This window comes from Colobus angolensis, unplaced genomic scaffold (genome assembly GCF_000951035.1).
Source record: "Colobus angolensis palliatus isolate OR3802 unplaced genomic scaffold, Cang.pa_1.0 Scaffold82, whole genome shotgun sequence".
NCBI lineage: Eukaryota > Metazoa > Chordata > Mammalia > Primates > Cercopithecidae > Colobus > Colobus angolensis.
The window spans coordinates 3,918,099-3,945,940 of NW_012122043.1; the positions used below are offsets into that span (position 1 = coordinate 3,918,099).

The 27,842-nt window shown below is 44.3% G+C and overlaps 1 protein-coding gene across 1 annotated transcript in view; it reads left to right on the forward strand.

Annotated features, from left to right (window-relative positions):
• Positions 1 to 27,842, forward strand: part of ILKAP (integrin-linked kinase-associated serine/threonine phosphatase) — a 33,742-nt gene extending 5,900 nt beyond the window's left edge. The window contains exons 4-14 of the mRNA XM_011929649.1: positions 3,591 to 3,672; positions 4,147 to 4,203; positions 8,483 to 8,596; positions 10,198 to 10,324; positions 12,811 to 12,917; positions 14,309 to 14,402; positions 14,690 to 14,777; positions 16,228 to 16,349; positions 24,598 to 24,717; positions 27,219 to 27,300; positions 27,568 to 27,842. Of these exons, the coding sequence (XP_011785039.1) occupies positions 3,591 to 3,672; positions 4,147 to 4,203; positions 8,483 to 8,596; positions 10,198 to 10,324; positions 12,811 to 12,917; positions 14,309 to 14,402; positions 14,690 to 14,777; positions 16,228 to 16,349; positions 24,598 to 24,717; positions 27,219 to 27,300; positions 27,568 to 27,708 (1,134 nt within the window). The 3' untranslated portion in view covers positions 27,709 to 27,842. The remainder of the gene's footprint in view (positions 1 to 3,590; positions 3,673 to 4,146; positions 4,204 to 8,482; positions 8,597 to 10,197; positions 10,325 to 12,810; positions 12,918 to 14,308; positions 14,403 to 14,689; positions 14,778 to 16,227; positions 16,350 to 24,597; positions 24,718 to 27,218; positions 27,301 to 27,567) is intronic.

The following is a 27,842-nucleotide window of genomic DNA, read 5'->3' on the forward strand; positions in this document are numbered from 1 at the left end:
AAAAAAAAAAAAAAGAAACAACAGAAATTCGTGACCAACCTGGGCAACATAGTGAGACCCTGTCTCCTCTACAAAAAATTAAAAAATTAGCTGGGCGTGGTGGTGTATGCCTGTAGTTTCAGCTACTCGGGAGTCTGACAAGGGGGGATTGCTTGAGCTCAGAAGGGTGAGGCCGCAGTGAGCTGTGATCACACCACTGCACTCCAGCCTAGCTCACAGAGGGAGACTCTTGTCTCAATTTAAAAAAAAAGAATCGAAGGTTTTGGCTAGTTGGTAGTTTCCTTATGTATCTATGACCTATAGATTTTTATTTTTTTAAAGAATCCATGTATAAACTTGTAAGTTAGATCCTTTTGATGATGCAAAAGATATTTCCAGAGATTTTATACAATCTCAGGATTATCATAGGATTGTTGTAAGGGTAAAATGAGTTGATGTTTGTGAAGTTTCTGGAAGGGTGCCCATGTATGGAGGCACGTAGTACCTCACTAAGAGCATGGACTGCATGGCTTTGAATCCCCACTCCACTCCTTACTGGCTCTGTGATCTTGGGTGGGTAATTGACCTCAGTGCCTAAGTTTTTAAATCGGTAAATAATAATAGTACCTATCTCATAAGAATTAAATGAGTTAAGATGTATAGAGCTCTTAGAATAGTGCCTGACAGGCAGGCAATATTATCATTTTTAGAAGCCATTCCCAGTTGTGGCCAGCAAAATTAAGATGGTCTCATTGTGTTTAATTGAAATACCTCTCATAGTATTCCAGAGTGAGAAAGAAGGTGACAGGCAGTTCTCTGGGGATGGAGCTCAGTTTGGGGCACCATCTGACTGAATTGTAGCCAAAGGAGAGGGGGCCAGGCTCGTATTAATACTAAGCTGGAAGTTGCATTGTGAGGAATGCTTGCAAGAACTGAAAATGTATTTATTACCTGGGTAAAAGAAGACTTCCCCCATTGTACAGTGACAATGGAAAGACCTGATTTAGACAGGCAAGTTAATTCAAAAATTAAAATATGACCTGGTACAAGTGGAAGGGTTGTTTGCTCTTCAGGTTGGGCTGTTACCTGTAAATGTCCCCTCCCTTGTCCTAAGACATCTGACTCTGTGACCCCACTGAATGCAGCGTGATTGTCTGGATCATCTCATGTGGTTTTGAGTCTGTCCGGAGAACGGGCGTTTTGATTGTTAGATCCAGTGTCGTTTGGGCAAAAGTGACCTACTTCGGGATATTAGGAATTCTTGTAAGTGGATTAATACATTGAGTAATGGTTATCCTAAATACTTTTTTTGTGGGGTGGGGACAGAGTCTGGTTTTGTCTTCCAGGCTGGAGTGCAGTGGCACTATCTCAGCTCATGGTAACCTCCGCCTCCCAGGTTCAAGCTGTTTTCCTGCTTCAGCCTCCCAAGTAACTGGGGCTACAGGCACCCGCCACCATGCCTAGCTAATTTTTGTTTTTCTGGGAGAGACAGGGTTTCACCATGTTGGTCAGGCTCATCTCGAACTCCTGACCGCAGTCCTGACCTTGGCCTCCCAAAGTGCTGGGATTATAGGTGTGAGCCACCACGCCTGGCCATACTAAATACTTTTTAATGTCTTTCTTCTGCTTCTTGTATACTTGCAAAGTCTTTATGTCACTTGTAAGAAAAGTGAAAGTATTTGCAATTACTTCATTTGTTTAGAGTCATCCTGAGAGATGAGAATACATTTTCCCGTTTGTATTAGGGATATAAAGCAAAATAGTTATTTTTTGTTAACTCAGGAATTTCTTGTGTATTTTAGGTACTTCTGACCCAAAGACCCTGGGAGAAATTTCATTCCCTTAAGTTTATAAATTTTAATTAAAGTTTTTGTGTTTAAAAGAAGAAAGTTGATACCGAGCTCATTTCTAAATGGAGGCAAAAAGATGATATGGATGAGCCTCTCAGGAGATATAAATTTATTTAAGTGAATTGGTGTTTGGCCTTGCACAGTAGCTCACACCTGTAATCCCAGCACTTTGGGAGGCTGAGGCGGGTGGACCCCTTGAGGCCAGGAGTTTGAGACCAGCCTGGCCAACATGATAAAACCCTGTCTCTACTAAAAATACAAAAATTAGCACGGGCATGGTGGCTCACACCTGTAATCCCAGCACTTTGGGAGGCTGAGGCAGGCAGAACACTTGGTCAAGAGTTCAAGACTAGCCTGGTCAATATGGTAAGACCATGTCTCTACTAAAAATTCAAAAATTATTTAGGGCGTGGTGGTGTGTACCTGTAATCTCAGCTACCCAGGAGGCTGGAGCAAGAGAATCGCTTGAACCTGGGAGGCGGAGGCAGTGAGCTGAGATCACATTACTGCACTCCAGCCTGGGCAACAGAGTGAGACTCAGTCTCAAAAAAAAAAAAAAAAAAAAAAAAAAATGGTTTTTAAGTGAGTACTTTTTTTTTTTTTTGAGACAGGGTTTCATTGTGTTCCCTAGGCTGGAGTGCAGTGGCCCAGTCATGGCTCACTGCAGCCTTGGCCTCCCTGGGCTCAGGTGATCCTCCCACCTCAGCCTCCTGAGTAGCTTGGACTACAGGCGCCTGCCACCACACCTGGCTAATTTTTGTACTTTTTTATAGACTTTTTTTTTGCCATGTTGCCCAGACTGGTGTTGAACTCCGGGGCTCAAGCAGTCCTCCCACCTCAGCCTCCCAAAGTGTTGGGTTTATAGGCATGAGCCACTGCGTCTGGTTTAAATGAGCACATCTTTATACTTGAACTCTGAGGAACAAGAGGTGGGATAAAGCCGGTGTGTTTGGTTGGTGTGTTGAATTTTGCAGGAGGTGAACATGTATACTTCTAATTTGGATTCTTGTGTGCCAGTTCAGATATCTAATAGCTTAAATAGAATTTTAGGAAAAAGCTGGATAATAAGGAATGGTAGTTAAATTTTATGTGGAAAAAGATAATTGGGCATAAAACATTTAAGACATACTTTTGGAATGTAAATCTTCACATTTTTTTTTGTTAAAAGAGTTTCCTCACTTTCTCCTGAGGCTGTCTTTGAACCTGAAACTCCTTATTTTCTCTAAAGCTATTTATTGAATCAGGCACTGTGCTGGGGCTAGGGACACCGGGTTCCAACAGATTTTCTTCCCTTGCAGAATGTTACTGAAATAGGATTTTTATAAACTTGTAGGTCTTTGAAGGTCCCTCCCCTCTTCCCCTGCCCCCAAATTTCTGAACGTCGGTCTTGAAGTCCTAAGTATTGTTTTCTTGGTCTAGAATCAGTTTTTTGCTTCCCAGGATTCTGTTTTAAAGAAAGACTTTTAAATGTTTCATGCTTTCAATAATGAAATTATCAAGAAAATACTTGTTTTCCTCAAAATACTCAGTGGCCCTGAAAATGCCTGTTAGGGCATCATTCATTGCTTTTATGTTGACTGCAACTGTTGGAAACAGATGCCCAGATTAAAAAAGCTGCTAAGAAAATATTTTTTAAAAATTTGTCCAACAGGAAGGAGAAAATTAGAATCTAATAGCAAACTTGTCTCAAAGCAGGGGAGACCACATGATCTTCCTCTTTGAAAATCTGTCCTGGATGATGGCCACATGCTCTCTAAACAGGTGTTCTGTGTTTTAGGGAAAGAAGCTCAGAAAGAACCCCTGCTCTTTGATGACCTCCCTCCGGCCAGCAGTACTGACTCAGGTACAGTCTTCAGGCTCTCCCAGGTGTGTGTCAACGTCTCTACTCATCCTGGGATTGTAGTTGTCTCAATCTTTTTCCCTTTCCCCCATTTTCAACACACAGATGTTTTAGGTGTTGGACTGTCTTTAAGTTTTGAATCCATGGCATCAGGTAAGGCAGAAAAATCTGCTAGTCGCTAGCCCTGAGAAGTACTGCAAGAAAATGTGGAGCAGTTTTCTCTGGTTCACTTGAGTATTTATTTTACTACCTGAAGTACAATTTAACTTTTTAAGGCAGATTTTTATTTCCTTTGAAATAATAGGACTTTAAAATAGGTTCAAGATATTATTCACCGCAGTATGAGTTGCCACTGGATTGACGCAAGAGTTTTGAGTTTATTTCAGTAACCTACATAGGTGTCCTGGTGGGATGGATTCTGAAACTTAAGCCTTACATATTTTTTGTGGGCTCACTAAGTGTTCTGCTGTGTTTCAGGATCAGGGGGACCTTTGCTTTTTGATGATCTCCCACCCGCTAGCAGTGGCGATTCAGGTAAGTGGTAGGAAAAAATCCAAGGTGCTGGTGGAAATAATACATAGTATTTTACTCTTCTGTGAAATTTATATATAGGTTTTAACAGGATTTTGGATGCCATTAAGTCATACAGTATAAGGTTTACTAAAACTATAAACAGGCACATTAATTGGAAGCACAAAGATAAGATAATACTCTATTACTCTCTGGTGATATTAACTTCTTGAGGTTCAGATTGTTGGAACTGCCTTTAAGAATTAAGAGTTCACTAATTTACTCTTAACTTTGTTATTAACATTTTTTTAAAATTCGGAGTTCATTATTCTGATTTGCCTTGTTAAACAGAGCGCTTGACCCAAATGTATCAAGGCTAGTAGCATTGGCTCTACCTTCTCCTGAACATGTTCCTTTACATGTCCTCATTAAGTAGAAGGGAAGAGTAGAGCAGATTCCCGTTGCCATCGTGGCAAAGGTATGATTCTGTCTCAGGAGAACTTACGTGGAGCTCTTCTGGTTGGGGAAGGTGAGGGTTAGGAGAGTTTGGGAGATAGATGGTGTGGGGGCAGGGGGGATGCAGGTAGTCCCATTTCATATGCAGGTATATTTTCTATATTTTGGAAAAAGTACTATAGTCATCTTACATAAGAATTCTCAATCTTCAGGGCTATAGACCCATACCAAAAAATTGCAGCATCCTCACACTCACAGTGTAGCCTGAAACCTTCCCAATAAAGATAGTACCCTTAATTGTAATGAAAGTTAGTATGTTCTGGCCGGGCGTGGTGGCCCATGCCTATAATCCCAGCACTTTGGGAGGCCAAGGCGGGTAGATCACATGAGGTCAGGAGTTCAAGACCAGCCCGGCCAATATGGCGAAACCCCGTCTCTACTAAAAATACAAAAATTAGCTGGGCATGGTGGCACATGCCTGTAGTCCCAGCTACTCAGGAGGCTGAGGCAGGAGAGTCGCTTGAACCCGGGAGGCGGAGGTTGCAGTAAGCTGAGATCACGCCATTGCACTCCAGCCTGAGTGACAGAGCAACACTCTGTCTCAAAAAAAAAAGGAAGTGAATATGTTTAAAGAAGGCTGTTAAGGGATTTAATAAAAGAAATGAAGATACAGCACAGCTGTCTCTTATCTACAGGACAAAAGACAATAAAGTAGTAACAATTTAGAAGATTTACATAACATGATTAGCAAGCTTGATTTTTTGGATATATAATCTTGGGTCTAATGTTTTAGATTTCTTGAGAAGATAACACATTCTTTTTTGTTTTTTCTTGAGACGGAGTCTTGCACTCTCACCCAGGCCGGAGTGCAGTGGCGCAGTCTCAGCTCACTGCAACTTTCACCTCCCGGGTTTAAGTGATTCTCTTGCCTCAAGCCTCCTGAGTAGCTGGGACTATAAGTATGCGCCACCATGCCTGGCTCATTTTTGTATTTTTAGTAGAGATGAGATTTCGCCATATTGGCCAGGCTGGTCTCGAACTCCTGACTTTGTGATCCGCCCGCCTTGGCCTCCCAAAGTACTGGGATTATAGGCGTGAGCCACTGCACCCTGCCGGTAACACATTCTTTTTTCTTTTTCTTTTTCTTTTTTTTTTTTTTTGAGATGGAATCTCGCTCTGCCGCCCAGGCTGGAGTGCTGTGGCACAATCTAAGCTCACTGCAAGCTCCGCCTCCCGGGTTCATGCCATTCTGCCGCCTCAGCCTCCTAAGTAGCTGGGACTACAGGTGCCCGCCACCATGCTCAGCTAATTTTTTTTGTATTTTTAGTAGAGATGGGGTTTCACCATGTTAGCCAGGATGGTTTCCGTCTCCTAACCTCATGATCTGCCTGCCTCGGCCTCCCGAAGTGCTGGGATTACGGGTGTGAGCCACCTTGTCTGGCCCGATAACACATTCTTAGGCAGGAACCACTTACAAAAGTTAATTATGTACTAAGCCATAAAATAAGCCTCAATAATCTATTTTTTGTACAGACTACATTCTCTGACTACAGTGTAATTTGCTTAGAAGTCAATAACAAAGCTGTAAGGTGTCTTTGAAATTTTATTATTTCCTTTTCTTTTTTTTTTTTTTTTGAGACGGAGTATCACTCTGTTGGCAGGCTGGAGTACAGTGTCACGATCTCAGCTCACTGCAGCCTTTACCTCCCGGGTTCAAGTTCCTATCTCAGCCTCCCGAGTAGCTGGGACTACAGGTGCATGCCATCACACCCAGCTAATTTTTGTATTTTTAGTAGAGACGGATTTCACTATGTTGGCCAGGATGGTCTCAATCTCTTGACCTCATGATCCGCCTGCCTCTGCCTCCCAAAGTGCCGGGATGACAGGCATGAGCCACTGTGCCTGGCCTTTTCCTTTTTTTTGTTTTTTTTTGAGATGGAGGCTCGCTCTGTCTCCTAGGCTGGAGCGCAGTGGTGAGATCTCATCTCACTGCAGCCTCTGCCTCCTGGGTTCCAGTGAGTCTCATGCCTCAGCCTGCCGAGTAGCTGGGATTACAGGCACTACCACACCTGGCTAATTTTTTGTATTTTCAGTAGAGACCGGGTTTCGCCATGTTGGTCAGGCTTGTCTTCAACTTCTGACTTTCGATGATTTGCCTGTCTCAGCCTCCCAAAGTGCTGGGATGACAGGCGTGGGTCACCACACCTGGCCATCTGTTTTGGAATTTTAAAGGAAGATAGTTTCACATCTATTTGGGGAAAACTGGAACCCACATAGTAAGCCACAGGACACTAATGGGGACCTTTGGGAGAGAGACTGTTGGAAACACCTGCGTTGCATTATGCAGGGTGCGCATGTGCATCATGTTACAGTGTTGCAGAAATAGGTCCTTGTGCAAGTAATTTACTCTTCTTGAGGGCAGGAACATTTCATTACCTTTTTCTCAGCACTAAGAAATGTCTGACACAAGGAGTTCGAGACCAGCCCGCCCAACATGGTGAAACCTCATCTCTACTAAAAATAGAAAAATTAGCTGGGTGTGATGGTGCACGCCTGTAGGCTGAGGCAGGAGAATCGCTTGAACCCAGGAGGTGGAGGTTGTAGTGAGCTGAGGTTGCGTCACTGCACTCCAGCCTGGGCGATAGAGTAGACGCCGTCTCAAAAAAAAAAAAAAAAAAAAAGACACCTTGTGTTTACCAAAAAATTAAAAAATTAGCTGGGTGTGGTGGTTCCTGCTTGCAATCCCAGCTGCTCAGGAGGCTGAGGCAGGAGGATCACTTGAACACAGGAGTTGGAGGCTGCAGTAAACTGTGATCATGCCATTGCGATCTAGTCTGTGTGACAGAATGAGACCCTGTCTCAAAAACAAAAAGAAAAAGAAATGTCTGGCAAAGAGTAGGTTGAGTAAGTACGTAAGTACTTGTATCCTTTGTTTTGTTTTTTTTTTTAAGAGAAGCATCTCACTACTTTGCGCAGGCAGGTCTCAAATACCTGAGCTAAAGTGATCCTCCTGCCTCAGTCTCCGGAAGTAGCTGTGACTACAGGCATGTGCCACTGCATCTGGCTATTGCATACTTTTATACCTAAATGCAGAGAACATTTCAAGTCATTTATTAGGACAACAGCTGCCCTTACTGGAGATTGATGTGTTAGGCCCTGTAACAAATGCTCTTCTTACCTGTGCTCACCTATTTTCAAACGTCCCTCTGAGATGACAGTATTCTTACCATGGTACGCATAGGTGAAGACAGCTGAGACTGAAAGGTTAAGTTGCACACCTCTTTGAAACTCGACTTTTCTCATTTCAAACACATGTGCACTGCAGATTCCCTTAGCTCTGGTTTTGAGTACAGATTCATCCTTTTGCTAGTGGGAACAGCTGTGGCAGCCCTATTTTGACTTTGAAAGGATATAGTACAGTTTTTAAAGGCTGCCATTTACCTCATTTTGAGCCTTTTTGGGTACTACTTTTTGGAACTTGTTTAGGATATGTTAGTTTGCTTACAGATTTTGTAAGTGTTTGTTTAAGAGCCTGTGGATATAAAAACATGTATATGCTACAGGCCAAAAAAATATATATGTATTTTTACCACTGGGAAAAGTCTTTTGCAAACTCCTTCAGCAGGGTCAGAGTGACTCAGGGCCTAGATCTTTCTGTTCTCTCACTGTGGGGACCTGCCCCACCCCCCGCACCACCATGAAGACACAACTCCTGGGTCCACCTGCCTCTGCCAGACCTTGCTTGAAATGACCTTGTCTTTGAGTGCTAGGATGAAGCCCAGTCTGCTAGTGACTTTTTCCAACAGTCTACAGCTGTGTTTCTGTCCGGCTTTTACTTTATTTCCAGGTTCTCTTGCCCCGTCAATATCCCAGATGGTAAAGAATGAAGGGAAAGGAGCAAAGAGAAAAACCTCCGAGGAAGAGAAGAATGGCAGTGAAGAGCTTGTGGAAAAGAAAGTTTGTAAAGGTTTTCAGACAGTTTGAAAACAAATGTATTAGACTTCATATTTTAAAACAACCCAGAGCAAAACCAGTTTCAGCTTTCTAATAATACTTTTTATGTCTGTATTTAAGAAATGAGTAGGGTTCCCTTTTTGCAAATGAATTTCCAAGTTTCTCTGTGCTTTCTCCTACTTTTCGTGTACATCTATCTCTGATCCTACCTTTGATCAGATAGGAAACCTACATTTGTTCCTTAAGAGTTAAAAAATACAGGTGGTTTTTTTTCTTAGTATTCTGCAGTGAATGGTTAGTTTTTGACCACCTAGTGTCTCTCTGACTTCCGATCTTTGTTCGCAGTTTGTCGATTAGTGCTTTGAATTACATGATTTAGCTTTGTAGGCAGCTTCCCTAAGCCTGGAAAAAGCCGTTGAAATTTGTAGTCAGTTGTGTAACTTGTCAAAGTTAATGGGGAAGAAAACGAAAAGTATTAACTAAAGAGAATAAATACTTCTGTTGTGGTACTAAAGTATTCTTGAACTGTGGAATTTTCTTTCTTTCTTTTTTGAGACGGAGTCTCACTCTGTCACCTGGCCTGGAGTGCAAGTGGTGCGATCTCTGCTCACTGCAAGTGCTACCTCCTGCCTCCTGGGTTCACGCCATACTCCTGCCTCAGCCTTCCCAAGTAGCTGGGACTACAGGCACCCACCACCACACCTGGCTAATTTTTTGTATTTTTAGTAGAGACGGGGTTTCACCATGTTAGCCAGGATGGTCTCAATCTCCTGACCTCATGATCTGCCCACCGTGGCCTCCCAAAGTGCCGGGGTTACAGTCGTGAGCCACCGTGCGTGGCCCGAGCTGTGGGATTTTCATTGACTGCATTGTCCTTTGCCATAAATTATCTCAGTGAAAGCTGTACGATGCAGGCAGAGGTATGTGAAAAAACCCACTTGTAGCTTTGCTGGGAAGATGTCATCTTTAGTTTAGCTTGTCACTTCCCAGAGGACAGCTCTTCACAGTGTTTATTATTTGGCATTAGTTATCAGAAAATGAGCTTAAATGAGCCTAACCATTAAATGTAAATAGATCTCTGCCTGCATTGGAATCTTTTATCTTTTTCTTCCTCAGTTGAAGTAAGAGCAACCAGTCTTACTGTTCAAATTCTTCACCAGCCTTGAGCTTGGAAATACGTATTTTCAGGGCATCTTACAGGGCTTTTGACACAAACTCTGCTGACTTGCATTTGTCCTTATTCAATTATCACAAGACTAATTTGCACGTGATCCTTTCCCCTGATTTGAATCTCACTTCTCTGGGATGGCAGCACATCCCTTGCCCTGGTGCTTTGACTTATACCCTAGACAGAATTGTTTTGTGCTCACTGACTCCTCTCTCGTGTCCCTGTGCAACCTCTTAGAGCTCACCCTGTCCAACAGTGCTCTGATTTTAGTTACATATTTGCAGCTGGGAAGATGCCTTAAGGGGTATTGCTTATTTGTTTGCACCATTAGGATATTGTTGAGTCAGACAGTCATAATTCCCTCTCATTTGCTCTGGGACTAGGGTTTCCAGAGGGTTGGGCACAGTTTTGTATTGGCTTTTTTGTTCTCTTTTCCTTAGCTTCTTCGGTGATCTTTGGTCTGAAGGGCTATGTGGCTGAGCGGAAGGGTGAGAGGGAGGAGATGCAGGATGCCCACGTCATCCTGAACGACATCACCGAGGAGTGTAGGCCCCCATCGTCCCTCATGTGAGTCTCATGTGGTAGGAAGCCCAGCCGGCATTAACATCTCCTGGGTTCTGACTGGCATTTTGGACTGGCTAGTATGTATTTACTGGAAAGACTAACACATCACTTGATTGTACATCAGTGATTCTCAGCTGGGGTTGATTTTGCTCCCCGCCCAGGGGACGTTTGTCAGTGTTTGGGTACATTTTTGTCATAATGCGGGAGGGAGTTGTTACTGGTGTCTGGGGGTAGAGACTGGGGTGCTGCTGAGCATCTTAGCAGCGCAGGGCAGCCCCACAACAGAGTGCTGTTCAGCCTGGGATGTCAGTAGTGTCGCGGTTGAGCAGCTGAGCGGGAGACGACGCTCCGTGGCAGGTCTCTGCAGTGTGTGTTACTCCTTACCAGCAACTGAGCAGCTTCTGGCAGAGAATATTTTTATTCCATGACCTAGAAGATAAGAGTTGGAAGCCACTAATTAAAATATGAATGGTGATCAAGGAGAGCTAGTACAGATAATCAGGGCCCAGGAAGAACAAAAGTCAAAATGATGTCGAGGAAATGACAGACAATGAAAAATTAGCTGCAACTATACAAACTAAAATGAAGCCTTCTGGATAAGCTCTTGGGCCTGGAGAAAAAGAAACCAGAAGGTAGGACATGAGGTTGGCTGTTAACATACATTAAAGTACATATTTAATAATATATATTACACAGGTTACGTAATTCAGAATTACATAATAAATACATTACGTACATTTATTGACACCAGTTGGTCATTAACATACAGTGTGCTGGACTCGTTTGGGCTGATGGCGTTTGTCCTGTAGATGAGGTCTACTCATGAAGATGAGGTGATGGCTGCTGCAGAGCAGCTGATCATATGTAGAGGGGACGGTATACACACCCTTTGAGACAAGGTCCTGCTGTTTCGCTCAGGCTGGAGTACAGTGGCACAATTCCGACTCACTGCAGGCTTGACTCCTAGGCTCAAGCAATCCTCCCACCTCAGTGTCCTGAGTAGCTGGGACCATAGGCATGTGCCACCACAGCCAGCTAATTTTTTGAATTTTTTTATAGAGACAGTGTCTCCTTAAGTTGCTCAGGCTTGTCTCAAACTCCTGGGCTCAAGCCATCCTCCCACCTTGGCCTCCCAAAGTGCTGGGATTACTCGCATGAGCCACCATACCCAGCCTGGGATTTGCATTAAAACCAGGAAAGGGACCTCTGGAGCCCAAGAAGGCAGATCCTTTGAGTGTAAATTTAATTGGGAACACTAAATCATGCCTTGCAAATAACAGGCAGTAAGATAACAGCTCTGAGTTATAAACCAGATGAGGTTTTTTTCTCATGGCTCAGGATGTCCTAAATTGAAAAGGAATTCCAAAAAATTTGGAAGAAAAGCAGCTCTCTAGAATAAATGTCATTTCTCATAGGCATTTTTTTTTCTTGAAATAGTTTATTCGATGTTTTTTATTCCATATATGAGAGTTTTCTGGCAAAACTTGAAAGGGGAATAGGAATAAGAGTAGTAAGAGGTTTTTAAAATGAGATATTTAAAATTTATTTGAGTGACAATTCTGTAATATCCTTGCTGCTCTTACACAATCACGTGCTGAATGACATCATCAAGTCAGTGATGGACTGCATATATGATGGTGCTCCCATAAGGTTACAAATTTTGTAGAGATGGGGTCTCACTATGTTGCCCAGGCTGGTCTTGAACTCCTGGCCTCAAGTGATCCTCCTGCCTTGGCCATCTCCCAAAGTGTTGGGATTAATAGGTGTAAGCTGCCGTGTTCGGCCATAATACCATGTTTACTGTACCTTTTCTATGTTAAGGTATGCTTAAATACACAAATACTACCGTTGTGTTACAACTGCCTATGGTATTTGGTGCAGTACCGTGCTGTACAGTTTAGCCTGGGAGCAATAGGCTCTGCCATGTATGTAGCTTAGGTGTGTAGTAAGCTACACTCTCTCAGTTTGTGTAAGTATGTTCTATGATGTTCGCACGACAAAATCACTTCACAGCACGTTTCTATTGTTAAGTGATGCATAACTGTTTTTGACTTTTTTCGATAAATGACTTGATTGTTTTTTGTGTGTTTTTTTTTTTTTTTTTTTTTAAACGGAGTCTTGCTCTGTCACCCAGGCTGAAGTGTAGTGGTGCAATCTCAGCTCACTGCAAGCTCCGCCTCCCGGGTTCATGCCATTCTGCCGCCTCAGCCTCCTAAAGTGCTGGGATTACATGCGTGAGCCACCACACCTGGCCCACACACAAGTATTTTTTTTTTTAAAAAAAGATAAAATGCTGTGAAAGTTACTTAAATGTTTGTCTCAGTTAAAGCCTTTTTTTCCCCCATTCATAACAGTGTGACTGGTGTCTTACCAATGTGACTTCCTCTGACTTATTAATGTTCACTCTTTGAGATGAAATTTAAAAGCTTTAATGGAAAAGTGTGTTTTTTGCTGTGAGAATTTGATTAACTCTCAATTCATTATTTCAGTACTCGGGTTTCATATTTTGCTGTTTTTGATGGACATGGAGGAATTCGAGCCTCAAAATTTGCCGCACAGAATTTGCATCAGAACTTAATCAGAAAATTTCCTAAAGGTGAGACTGACAACGCAATCAGTTGATACTCATTTTGGTTATTGCTGTTTGGATGGCTGTATGAAGCAGTCAGATGTGTCATGTTGGCTTTAGCAGAGAATCATTGATGAGTCTTAAAAGACTGGTGCTGAAGCGGCCGGGCGCAGTGGCTCAAGCCTGTAATCCCAGCACTTTGGGAGGCCGAGACGGGCGGATCACGAGGTCAGGAGATCGAGACCATCCTGGCTAACACGGTGAAACCCCGTCTCTACTAAAAAAATACAAAAAAGTAGCCGGGCGAAGTGGCGGGCGCCTGTAGTCACAGCTACTCGGGAGGCTGAGGCCGGCGAATGGCGTAAACCCGGGAGGTGGAGCTTGCAGTGAGCTGAGATCCGGCCACTGCACTCCAGCCTGGGTGGCAGAGAGAGACTCCGTCTCAAAAAAAAAAAAAAAAAAGAAAAAGAGTGGTGCTGAGGAGTGGACTCCAAGGCTTCCAGGCATAGCGGCCATGTGGGGTGACGTCGGGTAGCACTTCTTACGACTCTGAGTGATAGGCACCTTTTGTGAATTGTCTTTGGGTTCAGTTAGTGTCTTGCCTTTATTGGAAAACTAGTAAAACCAACTTCAAATGGTACTGTGTTATATGTGAGGAAACAGAGATTGTTCTGGCTGGGCACGGTGGCTCACACAGCACTTTGGGAGGCCAAGGCCAGAAGATACCTCAAGCCCAGGAGTTTGAGACCAGCCTGGCAACATAGGGAGACTCCATCTCTACAAAAACAAAACAAAACAAAACAAAAACTAACTGGACATGGTGGTATGCACCTGTGGTCCCAGCTGCTCAGGAGGCTGTGGTGGGAGGATTGTCTGAGCCCCAGGAGGTTGAGGCTGCAGCGAACCACAATTGTACCATTGCACTCCAGCCTGGGTGACAGAGTGATACCCAGTCTCAGAAAAAAAAATTTTTTTTTTTAAAGAAATAGGGATTGTTCTTAATCATGCTTAAAAATCAATTGATGTGCAGAAATTACAAAAACAAAATGGCCAGCCCTGGTGACTCAGGCCTATAATCCCAGCATTTGGGAGGCTGAGGCGGGTGGAACACGAGGTCAGGAGTTCGAGACCAGCCTGGCCAATGTGGTGAAACCCCGTCTCTACTAAAGATAGAAAAATTAGGCTGGTGTGGTCGCGCACGCCTGTATTCCCAGCTACTCGGGAGGCTAAGGCAGAGGAATTGCTTGAACCTGGGAGGCGGAGGTTGCAGTGAGCTGAGATCGTCCCACTGTATTCCAGCCTGGTAACAGAACAAGACTCCGTCTCAAAAAAACACAAAAAACAAAACAAAATTACAGTGGGAGGAGGATAATCTTCCCTCCTTGAGAGATTGTTTTCTTTTGGCCCTTTTGTAACAGGAGATGTAATCAGTGTAGAGAAAACCGTGAAGAGGTGCCTTTTGGACACTTTCAAGCATACGGATGAAGAGTTCCTTAAACAAGCTTCCAGCCAGTAAGTATAACTTGATGAAGAAGTTTGAGTGGACTGTTCGCGGTGTTTTCCTAAATGCATTTCAGTCTTCTGATGTGGTTTAACACTATTGCTCGCTGTCTGAAAAGTGCCTAGCACTCAGTAAGCCCTTATAACCATTAGCTAAATCTATCTAAAACAGAAAAAAAGCAAGTATCAAGGAAATGGTCCATTTTGAAATATAAGATACTTCCCATTCAACTCTGGAAATTAGTCCCAAAGTGCTAGGCTGTTGGTGGTGACTGTGTTTCTGATGTGTTTCCCCCCAGGAAGCCTGCCTGGAAAGATGGGTCCACTGCCACGTGTGTTCTGGCTGTAGACAACATTCTTTATATTGCCAACCTCGGAGATAGTCGGGTATGTGGCTCTGGAGCCACCCACTTAGATGACAATACGTTGTATGGGGAACAGACTTGAGCAAGCACTTGTTGAATAAGATTACAATGATGATGTCTGGTTGAAACCTTTCTTCTCCCAGGGTTGCTGCAGAGTGTTCTGCAGTTCAGCTTCTGGGTAAGGGAACAGCAGCCCAGCTAGAGGCCATTTGTTCTCTGGGGAGACTTACGCCCTGTGATAGACTTGTGCTTTAAAACCCAGATCCTGTCTTTTTTGTTTCTTTTTTCCTTCCGTGGTTTGTGTGTGTGATGCTGTGGATCAGAATGTAATCAGTATGTAAGTAGCCTAGATCTTCTTTTATTTCATTTCTCTGACCTTAGACAGTAATGAATGAAAAGCTTTAACCCCTACCTCTCAAAGTTACTGTGATTTCAGAGTAACTTGAAAGCTGTAGCTAGAAAATAACAGATGAGGTGCCGTTCATCCCCTGAGCCCAGTCCCCAGCTGAGGGAGAAGGCCCAGGGTGGTGTTCCCTCTGTTGATGGTCATGGGGATGCTGTAAAGCCTAGAGGGTGCTGCTGTGGAAAGCTGGATGCAGACCCTGCCGCTTCTGTGTTAGGACCATATGTTCCGTTGCATTGCCACTTTTTCAACCGCCTTCCTTGCTCCTTCAGCTGTCACCGGAACCAAGTGACTCTGTCCACACTTAAGCAGCATCTTTAGACCCCTCCCCCTGATCCTTTTAGGGGGATGATGCATCAAATACTAAGCGCTAGGGGTATAGCAGGGACTATAACAGATGACAGCCCCTGCCTGGTGGAGTTTATATTCTGGTGACCCTGTAGTAGACTGGCCCTAGCCCACATGTGTTTCGACCACATGACTTCAGAAATAGCAAGAGGAAAATGGGCAAAAAATGAAAAAAATAAAGACTTAGGAGTCAGACTCAAATTTGAATCCTGGCTCTGCTCTGTGACTTTATTGCATTACTTATTCTTCATGCCTCAGTGTCCTGTAAAACAGATACAATGAGCCTGGCAGGGGTAAGAACACCTGGAGGCACTGTTGTGGACGGCCTGCCTGGCACTCGGCCAGCATGCACAACGCTTGCCCTCCTCTTTGCCTTCCATAGGCTCATGGACATGTCTCTGGCCTTGTAGACTCCAGGCCAAAAGGGACCTTGATACTTGTTGAATGCTTCCTTTCATGTCACACATGTGACAGCAGCCAGAGTGAACGCTTGGCTGTAGTTATTCAGCAGAGTTTGCACCAGAGTTGATATCAAAACCAGGGGCGACTCTCTCCCTAACTGTTGTGTCTTTGATACTTCTTTGCTGCTTGATTCTCTGAACTTAGGTTTATCAGCAGGAGGCTGAATGTGAAACTCCATTGTTAACTGTTTTCTTCAACTGATACCTTTAGAAGCTGGGCCCACTGAATTTCATGACTGGTATAATCTCCATCTTCCCAGGCAATCTTGTGTCGTTATAATGAGGAGAGTCAAAGACATGCAGCCTTAAGCCTCAGCAAAGAGCATAATCCAACTCAGTATGAGGAGCGGATGAGGATCCAGAAGGCTGGAGGAAACGTCAGGTAACCAGGGGACTGAGAGGAGCTCATGGGAAGGAGGGCTGTTGGCTATAAAAGGATCCTGAGACCTTGAAGGAGTAGAACTTTCCCTGTTAGGCAGTCTTCAACGTGACGAGGCTCTGTCTGAGATCTAACACTGGTGACACAGGTGGATGACTGTTGATTTCACACGTGTCCAAGTGGAAGGATTCTTGCCTCCCTACATTTGCAGAAGGACAAATTCATATTTACCGTTCACAGTGTTTTCTGTGCCTAGGGGGTTTCTTAAATACTGTCATTTGTCGTGGTGTCTGGCGCCTGTAATCCCAGCTACTTGGGAGGCTGAGGCAGGAGAATGGCATGAACCTGGGAGGCGGAGCTTGCAGTGAGCCAAAATAGCACCACTGTACTCCAGCCTGAGCAACAGAGCGAGACTCCATCTCAAAAAAAAAAAAAAAACGAAAAAAACACTGTCCTGTCACTTGTTGCACTGAATAAGTTACAGTTTTAGGTGAATTCTCCAGAGAGAAAATCTGAAGTAGTTAAGACAGGTTAAGTAATATCTTTGGACTTCTTGGGAACAGCCGGCACAGAGGAACCTGTCTTACTTGGCTTTGTCTTTTGCAGTTTCGTTTCACTCTCTCTTTAAATCTTTGAAAACCGTATGTCTACTTTGGTTTTATTATCTGCTTCTCTCCAAGGCAGCTAAAGGAGGGCATCAGTCTTTTCTTTAGAATTCCACTTCAAGAACATTGCATTTTGAATTTGACCAGGAGTATTTTCTGGTTTATTGTACAGTTTGACTATTAAAATTTTATTTTCTGCCAGAGATAAGAGAGAGGTCATCTCTTAGTATAAGACTGCACTTACCTATCCTTTGAAGTGTAGTTTCTCTTCTGTTGTTCATTTGGGGAAGCCTTTTTTATTGCTCTAGGCTGAATCTAGTCAGTGGTACAGGGAGGTTTCTGGAGAGTAGTTGGAACCCTTAGCGTTTGTTCAAAAAGCTCCTGGATTAGTAAGAAGCAGTTTCATTCACGGTTGCTGCAGTTTGCATGAGCAGTGATGGGATTATAGGCCTGTTTTCAGGCCTCAAGCAGTGTTGTTTGCCCAGTTTTTGCCACTGTAGCTACTGTCCTGGTAGCTACTGTGGACAGTCATGCCTGAGGATGTGACTCTTAACGTGAGTGTAAGCATCACCTCTTCTCCCCTTTCTTGTAAGTTTTACATTTATTCTGCTTTTGCCTGAACTCCTTGAAAATAATTTGATGCTGACAGTCCTATGGCTGAAAGTAAGGCCAGTTGTGCCTGAGGCCAGGGCTGGCTCCCCCACTCTCAGCTTTTATTATTAAATTTTTCAGACATACAGAAGAAACTTTACAATAGTAAAACAGACATTTCCAAATCTACTAGCAGTGAACATTGTGACATGTTTAGTCTGTATAGATGTATGTCAGGTTGAGCTGTTTAAAAGTTGCAGATATGATGACATAACACCCTAAATACTTAAGCATGCACCTCCTGAAGATAAGGACGTTCTTGCCATAATTAATGAGAGTTTTTGCACCTAAGATGATAATATTTCCTTAGGTTATATTAGGTTATCTAATATCCTGTCCAAATTCTTATTTCCCCAGTTATCCCCAAAGTATCTTTGTTTCAAACCGGGGCCTAGTCAGCATTCACGTCTACCGTGGACTTGACTCGGCGTTTCTTTTGTTTGTTTGTTTGTTTGAGAGAGAGAGAGTGGCTTGCTCTGTTGCCTAGAGTGCAGTGGCACGATCAGAGCTCACTGCAGCCTTGACCTCTGAGGCTCAAGCAATCCTCCAGCCTTGGCCTCTCAAGTAGCTGGGACCACAGGCATGTACCACTATGTCTGGCTATTTTTTTTATTTTTTGGTAGAGAGAGGATCGATCTCTCTGTTTTCTAAGCTGAGTTCAAGTGATCCTTCTGCCTTGGCCTCCCAGAGTGCAGGGATTACAGGTGTGCTGCACTGCACCCTGCCAAGACTAATTTCTTACCAGGCTTTGAACCATGTTATAGGCCAGCAGTTGCATAGAGTCACTAACATTCTGAACTTGCGTATTTTTTTTATGGTGTTATTTCCGTATATTTCCTATAAACTGGAAGTTAGGTGGAAGGCCTTCTTTAGATTCAGATGAGATGTTTTATGGGGGATGCTGTATATTCAGTAGTCCTTCACTTCAGTAGGCACATAATGTGACCCTTAAGTTGCCAAATCCCAGCACTTGGCTCCAGTGGTAACAACCAGATTCTCCTGTTACCTTGTGTCATCAGCAAGTAATCTGGGGAGGTTCACTGGTACCTTGTGAATATTCTGTTTCCTGTCAACCTTTCACCTAATGGTCTTAGCATCCCTAAATCATTATTTCATCAGGGATGTCAAAGATGATTTTCATATTCTGTGATTCCTTTCACATGTATTAGTGGGCATTCTGTAAAGAAACTTCTTATTCATCATCAATAAGAGAACATCATAGATTCTTCTAAAAAAGCAGAATAAATGTTTCATTCTGTCCTTTACCAATTTGAAAGGAAGATAGTCACCTATAGTTGTGGAAATTAGTGTTTTTCTTTCACTCCTCTGTTTCTTTCCCTCCATCCTTCCTTTGTGAATCGCTGTGTGCCAATTGACTATTCAGTGTGTTGTAGTCACAGTCATAGTGTTTTCTGCTGCTCCCTTTATTTCAGATATGGCCGGTGGAAACTCCTGCTGGCTGGTTCCTGTGTCCTTTTCATATGTATATATTAATGTTTAAGAACCAAAAACCGGCCGGGCGCGGTGGCTCAAGCCTGTAATCCCAGCACTTTGGGAGGCCGAGACGGGCGGATCACGAGGTCAGGAGATCGAGACCATCCTGGCTAACACAGTGAAACCCCGTCTCTACTAAAAAATACAAAAAACTGGCCGGGCGAGGTGACGGGCGCCTGTAGTCCCAGCTACTCGGGAGGCTGAGGCAGGAGAATGGCATGAACCCGGCAAGCGGAGCTTGCAGTGAGCTGAGATCTGGCCACAGTACTCCAGCCCGGGCGACAGAGCGAGATTCCGCCTCAAAAAAAAAAAAGAACCAAAAACCAGGCCGGGTGCAATGGCTCAGAGATCTGTAATCCCAGCACTTTGGAAGGCTGAAGTGGGTAGATGTCTTGAGCCTAGGAGTTCAAGACCAATTTGGCAACATTGGTGAAACCGCATCTCTACAAGAAATACAAAAAAAAAGAGAGAGAGAAATTAGCCAGGTATGGTGGCACACACTTGTCCTACTCAGGAGGCTGAGGTGGGAGGATTGCTTGAGCGTGGGAGGCGGAGGTTGCGGTGAGCAGAGATCATACCATTGCACTCAAGCTTGAGTAACAGAGCAAGACTCTTGTCTCAAAAAAAAATAAAAATAAAAATAAAAAAATAAAAAATTATTTACATCAGTGTAGGGAATAAATTTTTTTAAAAAAAGAACCCAAATCCGTGTTCTTGGGTGCTCAGTTCAGTTGGATTGTCGTTAGTTCTGTGTCCACTCAAGACATACAGAACTAGGAAACAACACATTTTAAACTGCAAGCTTGGAGTGCTGCTATTTCTTACTCATATTTAACATTACAGAGTTTTCTCTTCTTTGGTTTAATATTTGTAACTCATTTCTCTTAATGCTATAAATCTTAGTTCTTAACAACAGTATATTTATTTGTTAAAATAGTTTCATAGTATCAAAATTATCACTACTAGGGGAGCAGAGGGCTCACACCTGTAATTCCAGTGCTTTGGGAAGCTGAGGCAGGAGGATCGCTCCATACCAGGAGTTTGAGAGCAGCCTGGGCAACGCAGTGAGACCTTATCTATACAAAAAATGAAAATAGCACCGAGGAGCCATTTCTGGTGGTATGCGCCTGTAGTCCCAGCCACTCGGGTGGCTGAGACAGGAGGGTCACTTGAGTCTAGGAGTTCTAGGGTACAGTGAGCCATGATTGTGCCACTGCACTCCAACCTAGTTGACAGAGTGAGACCCTGCCTCAAAAAATAAAATATCCTAACTTTAGTTTGTGTTCCTTGCTGTTCTCTTGTCCTTAGAATATACCTCACTAAAGCAGTACTGTTGGCACTGTGTGCAAAAGTGAATTAACTATTTTTTACTGTGGTTATTTTGCCACTTTGGTTATTACTATTATTAGTTAGTTTTCTGTTTATCTTTACTCAGTTTTCAGTTTATCCAATTTATAAAGGATTTCTTTCCCTTTATACATTACGGGAAGAAATGAGAACCCCTATGCATGACTGGTGGGAATGTGAAATGGTGTCCACTATGGAAAACAGTATGGCAGTTCCTCAAACATTCAACAGAGTTAGCATATGGTCTGCAGTTCCACCTCTGGGTATATACCCAAAAGAATTCAAAGCAGGGACACAAACAGATATTTGCACACCCATGTTCACAGCAGCGTTACTCACCATGGGGAAGAGGGGGAAGCAACCTAGATGTTCATTGACAGATGAATAGATAAGCAACGTGTGAGATGTCTGTATGACAGAATATTATTTAACCTCAGAAAGGAAGGAAATTCTGACCCATGCTACAAAATGGATGAACCTGAGGACTTTATGCTAAGTAAAAGAAGTCAGATGCGAAAAGACAAACACTAGCATTTCACTCATAGGAGGTACCAGTCAAGTTCACAGAAAGTAGAATGGTGGTTCTTGGAGGGGTGTGGAGGATGAACTGTGGGGTTAGTGTTTAATGGGAACAATCTCAGTTTGGGAAGATAGAAAAAGTTCTGGGGATGGATGGTGGTGCTGATAACACAACAGTGTGAATATATTTAATACTGCTGAACTGTACACTTAAAAATGGTTAAGATGGTAAATTTCATGTATATTTTACCATAATAAAAAAAAAATGAAAAACTCCCTATTGCATCCTTCAAAATCTAAATTGAGTAAAAAGACATTTATAGATATCATGCTTTCATTCCTGTCCCCTTCATCCTATTTCTTGATTCTTTCCAGTATTTCTTAACAAAAATATGTAAATCTTTCTACATTCTTATTTTTTTCTGCTTTCTTACATTGAAGTAGCTATGTAGCAGTGAATTTTTCTGAGAAGATTAAGACAAGTTTTATTTTTATTTTATAAGGAAGACAGCTGAACAGATGGGAAGTTTACATAAAGCATTTAAATTTAAATGTCAGTACTGTGTGCCTAGAACTTGATCAAGTGCAGGCCTCTCGCAACTAAAAGTAACTGTTGTAGCATTGTACCTTTGGTTATCTTTGTAGCACTCATTGTATGAATACGTTGGATTTAGGCATCCACAAGTCTTTGGATGGTCAGGAGATGGAGCTTCCTCCTCCCAATCTTAACTTCGCAAACATCACTTGTGGGTAGTCTGTTGAGACCAACTGTGTCTTGCTTTTACTGACATGCAAGAGGAGCTGAAGTCCAAGCAGCTTCCAGCTGCTTTAGCAGCCAGATTAGCCTTAAACACACAAGTAGTAGGATGTCTCAGTCTCACCCAGTCTCTCTCTCTAGGGAAAGAATTAGAACAGAAAATATCAACAAAAATAGCTAAGATCTGAAGACGCTGTTGAACAGCTTGTCAAACAGTAGGAAAACAGTTTTCTGGTTGGCAGAAAACAGAGAAGAGAAATAAAGCAGCACAAAGCAAAAGTTGGAAGTGCATAAGGGCAGGAGGACAGTCCTAATGAGGGTTGGTACCAAGGGACAGGCAGATTGGCTTGGTAGGCTGAGACTTAAAATGCCACTACTTGGCTGGGCACGGTGGCTCATGCCTGTAATCCCAGCACTTTGGGAGGCCAAGGTTGGTGGATCACGAGGTCAGGAGTTTAAGACCAGCCGGGCCGAGATGGTGAAATCCCATCTCTACTAAAAATACAAAAATTAACTGGCGTGGTGGCAGGCGCCTGTAATGCCAGCTACTCGGGAGGCTGAGGTAGGAGGATCACTTGAACCCAGGCAGCACAGGTTGCAATGAACCGAGATTGTGCCACTGCACTCCAGCCTAGGCGATAGAGTGAGACTCCATCTCAAAAAAAAAAGCCATTACTTGTTAAGTGTTGTAATTACGGGGCTGGGGGGAAACTGAGGGAAGGGGAAAAAGAATGAACTTTGGGCAGTTTGTTTGAACTTTGAAAACTGGGCAATGGGGGAGAACCTGCTGTGAATGAAACAGCTTTCTATTGTGTCTATAGTAGTGCAGACTTTCTAAGAAATGAACCCAACAGTTTCCAAAGTAGACGTGGCATGGATTTACCTTTGTGTAATGCTCGATCTCAGAGTTGGGACTCTGTGATTGGCCTTTGTTGAACTGACAGGTATTTGAACGAGTACATCTATGTAGGACATTGCATTGGGTGTAGGCATAGTGCCAGGGCAGCTTGCTGCATCATTACCAAATGCTTTTCCTGGGATCCATCATCTGTCCATGTGCTTTCTCCTGTTACTCTAGCAGTTCAGAATGTAGGATTACTACTCTGTATGTGGAACTTTGAAAACAAGAATGAGGCCACATTATACCTGTAATCAGCACTTTGGGAGGCTGAGGTGGGAGGATTGCTTGAGGCCAATTATTTAAGGACCAGCCTGGGCAACACCCCATCTGTACAAAAAAAAATTTTTTTTAATTACCTGGACTTGGTGGCACCTGTAGTTCTAGCTACTCAGGAGGCTGAGGTGGGAGGATCACTTGAGCCCAGTGAGCGATTGCACCACTGCCCTCCAGCCTGGGCAACAGAGGGAGACACTGTCTCTCTTAAAAAAAAAAAGGTAGAGAATGAGAGATGGCAGTTCGGTGCTGCTCATTTTCCTTCTTTAGACTTAGGAGTTGTTTCACATTTTCTGTACTGTGTTGTGCAGTACCAGAAGTTGCTGGTGGCTACTTGGGCTTCTGGGACCTGCCGTGGCAGAGGTGGTTATTGTAATCTTAATCTTGTTGAAACAGGATGGTTTTATGACTGGAATGCGGGGAATCCACACCAGACACCCAGTCACCTGGTCATGGGAGAGGTGCTTTGTTGGATTTTCATAGTACTTCACTGTGAGCTGCTTCCTGAACTGGCACTCTTAAGGCCAAGTGCCCCCACCCATCTTCAGTCCACAGCTCTTCCCCTGTGCACTCTGTTTCCTCTTGCTGTTTAACAGTTTGTATCCTAGAAGATCACTAGGCTTTTTGCAGATACCAGCAGAAGTCTTTGAAGAAGAAAAAATATGTTTGTTATGGATACTGAACTGTGAGCCACTGAGAGGGTAACTGGGGCCCAGAGAAGGGCCAGGCTGAATTCTGCCTTTAGGACAGCAGCCCAGGAAGCATTTCCTACCATGTGCATCCATCTGCACCGCATCTTCTGAACTTGCTTGGTCCATGGAGCCCCGTGGTGATCCTAAACACCCACGCACAGCTATGGCATTTGTGGAGTGCCCTCTCGCACTTTTGAGTATGGTTCTCTTCCCTCCCTTTACAAACAAGGGCCTGAAGGGTAGAGAGCTTGCAGCTGCTTAAGGCGACAGTGCTATAGCCCAGACCAGAATTGTTCTTTGGGGCAATAGGCTCCCCCAAATGGTTTTTCCTTGGCAATAGGACTGTCCCTTAGATGTCTCTTCCCATTTGTAGATCACTGCCCCATCTCCTCCATATCCCCTTACCTAAAAATAGAGTGGGTGAAACTATGGTGCTATGCAGGACACTGTCATTTATATTAACGTTAAACCATCCCTGTACTTTGATGCAAAGGACATGTGCTCCACAGTCCAGGAATAGCCACTCTCAGGGATTTTCCAAATCTAATTAGATTGAAATGCAAAATATCCCTCTGTTCTAGCTATTGTTAACCCTCGCTGCATGTGGGAAACACTCAAGGAGCTTTAAGATACAAAAACACTACCAGGCTCCCCTACCCAGTCCAGTCAAATCCAATTCTGGACTTTGGACCTAGGTGCGTGATGAGAACTGCTGAGTCCTGTCGAAGGTTAAGCTGGGCAGTACTGCTTGGCAGCCACTGGAGGTGCTGTTCCCACCCATGTGCAGCTGGGCAGGGTCCCTACCCCAGGGCAGCAGTTAATGGCCTAGACACCCAGACACCCAGACACCCCTGCATATTGGAGACCAAGAAATGTCAGTACTGGTTAATAATGTGAATTCCACAGTCTGTATCTTTCACACTTTCATTCTCTGCTTTTAAGGTGAGATTCTAAGTACTGTGGACCCATAATCTGTCAGGTAGAGTCTGAAATGTTTTTCCTCTCATTTTAGGGATGGGCGTGTTTTGGGCGTGCTAGAGGTGTCTCGCTCCATTGGGGACGGGCAGTACAAGCGCTGCGGTGTCACGTCTGTGCCCGACATCAGACGCTGCCAGCTGACCCCCAATGACAGGTAAAAGGGCCCTATCAGAGGCATAGGTGCGCGTGCACGTGGCTTTATTTCTTTTCCTCACTTCTTCCAATTTGTATCAAGCCTTTGTTGGAGGGAAGGTGTCCGTGGTGCTAGGCCCTAGGGGTGCAGAGATAAACAGAATGTGGTTTCTGCTCTGGTGGGGTCCACAGTGGTGGGGAACACACTTGGGGATGGGCAGCTGCAGTCCAGTGTGTCCTAGGCATGTGCCATGTGCTGGGGTCTTTAGCAGTAGGGGAAGGGGGGTATCCCTGTTGGAGAGAGCAGAAGGGCCTTTCTGGCAGAGGGAACACACACTGAGGCATTAACATATGACAGTGTGAAAGCTTGGCCAGACCGGCGCTTGGAGGACCGAGGGAGTGGTGGGAAAGTGATAGCAGGGTACTTCAGGGGCAGATCCTGAAGGCCCTCAGTCTCATGCTGGAGAGTTTGAATTTTAATTGTTCATTGGTGGAGAATCATAGGAGGTTTTTGCACAGAGCCAGGATTGGTTGAGAAAGAGACTGTTCACTTGTTCATCTCCTGTTCTCTGTGCCTAAACGTATGGCACCATGCTGGCCGAGGGCAAGGCCTCAACAGTTAAAGATGGTTAAAGATGCTATTTTGGAGCTAGGGAGGCCCATGAGCAGCGGTGCAGCAGCCCTGGCCTGATGGTGAGGGCGGAACTAAGGTAGTAACAGGAGGCGGACAAGGAAAGCTCCTGGAAGCAGGATTCACAGCACTGAGTTGATGAGGGGAGGCAAGAGACTGGTGGCACTGTGGCGGGGTGGTCCTCCGAGTGCTTCTCTGAGTCCTGCCCCAGTGCTATGGATGAAGAGCATGTGCCTTGCTTTGGCACTCGCCTGCTTGGCCGTGTCTCAAGCCACTGCCCCATTCTCCACATCTGCCTTCAGTGTGTTTGTTATGTTCTCACATACCCTGGGGTCCTCCATCACCTTTCCAGCAGTCGCCTCCTCTGGTTTTCTGAATGATGCACCTTCTGCTTTGCTTCCTAGCTCCCCGTCCTGGGTTGTAATCGTGGGTCTGTGTGATTGGTTATTCAGGGTCTGACTTTGAGTACATTGGAAGGGGCGGGAGCCTGCCAGGACTGGGCCCCACTGTGTTCTTAGCATGGAGGACATGCTCAGCAAATAGTGGCTGAGTGAAAGCCTAGTCAAAAGAGGAAAACAGGCTGGATGTGGTGGCTCACGCCTGTAATCCCAACACTTTGGGAGGCGGAGGTGGGTGGATCACCTGGGGTCAGGAGTTCAAGGCCAGCCTGGCCAACATGGCAAAACCCCGTCTCTACTAAAAATACAAAAATTAGCCAGGCGTGGTGGTGGGCGCCTGTCATCCCAGCCACTCAGAAGACTGAGGCAGGAGAATCACTTGAACTCGGGAGGCAGAGGTTACAGTGAGTCGAGATCGTGACACTGCACTCTAGTCTGGGTGACAAGGGTGAAGTCCGTCTCAACAACAACAGAAAGGAAAACAGACACAGATATTACAGTGAGAAAAGGAACGTGGCTTATACCGTAAAGCCATAGGGAAGCATATTCCCCACCCCCAATACTGGGAGAACTAGAACTGTCAAATGGAATCCACTGGCATTCAGAAGGATTCCAGGGGCAGTCTAGAGGGGCTTGATTCAGAAAGGGAGAACGTGGTTTTCAAACACAGGAACACACACAGCTACCCCTTGTTGGGCCTTGGACTTGCATGCAGCCCCCAGGGTGTGCATTGTGCGCCCAAGGATGTTTCACCGAGGCCAGGCTCATTCTCCACTTTATGTCTGGAAGTGGTGGAAGGCCTATGGTGTTATAAACTCTTGTATATTTACCATAATACCCATGTTTTTATTCAGTGATTTTTCTTGTGTTTGTCTGAGAAAGTATAGGACCTAATGTTTGAGGTAATAATGCTGTTAATTGGCGAAGAGAAAGATAGTCTCAGTTTTGATGTATAACATCCTATCCACAAATACTTGTAAGTAGTTTAAACCTTTGTCTCAGAAGTCGAAACCTTTGTCTCAGAAATTAAGTGGGTTTAAACAGATCTTAGCCTGGCCAGGTGCAGTGGCTCATACCTGTAATCCTAGCACTTTGGGAGGCTAGGGCAGGTGGATCACCTGAGGTCAGGAGTTTGAGACCAGCCTGGCCAACATGGTGAGACCGTGTCTACTAAAAATACAAAAAATTAGCCGGGCATGGTGGCGGGCGCCTATAATCCCAGCTACTCAGGAGACTGAGGCAGGAGAATAGCTTAAACTGGGAAAGCAGAGGTTGCAGTGAGCCAAGATTGCGCCATTGCACTCCAGCCTAGGCAACAAGAGTGAAACTCCATCTCAAAAAAAAAAAAAAAAAAAAAAAAAAAAAAAAAAAAAAAAAAACCTTAGCCTTTGAATAGTTGGACAAATATTTATTTTATCTCCAGGCCTTTTTTTTTTATTTTTAATTTTTTTGGTTGGACCTAAAACCCATTTATATTTCTCCCTGGTGGTGTAGGTTCATTTTGTTGGCCTGTGATGGGCTCTTCAAGGTCTTTACCCCAGAAGAAGCCGTGAACTTCATCTTGTCCTGTCTCGAGGTGAGAAATCTCACATGGGAGTGGTGGTTGTCCCAACTGTGTCTTAGTTTTCAGAGAAGTATAAGTCCTGAGACCCCATGTCCTCCCATTGTGGAACAGCCCTTGTGCCCTTTTTCCAGTGTGAACTCTGCCTGCTGACTCACTAGTCAGTTTGTCCTGCCAGCCCCGATGGAGACCAGAGCAGCTCCTCTTCCTGGCAGTAGTGTCTCAGGAAAGTGACAGGGTGCAGGGTCACCACATTCACTCATTCCCATTCTCATCTGTTAGGATGAGAAGATCCAGACCCGGGAAGGGAAGTCCGCAGTCGATGCCCGCTACGAAGCAGCCTGCAACAGGCTGGCCAACAAGGCGGTGCAGCGGGGCTCGGCCGACAACGTCACCGTGATGGTGGTGCGGATAGGGCACTGAGCGGTGGTGCGCGGCTAGGAGCACGCATGGTGTTGACTTAAAAGGTTCATTTTGTGTGTGTGCACATTGTGTGTTTTGTGTACTCCTGTGGGACTCCCATGGTTGTAAATAAAGGTTTCTTTTTTTTTTTCCTA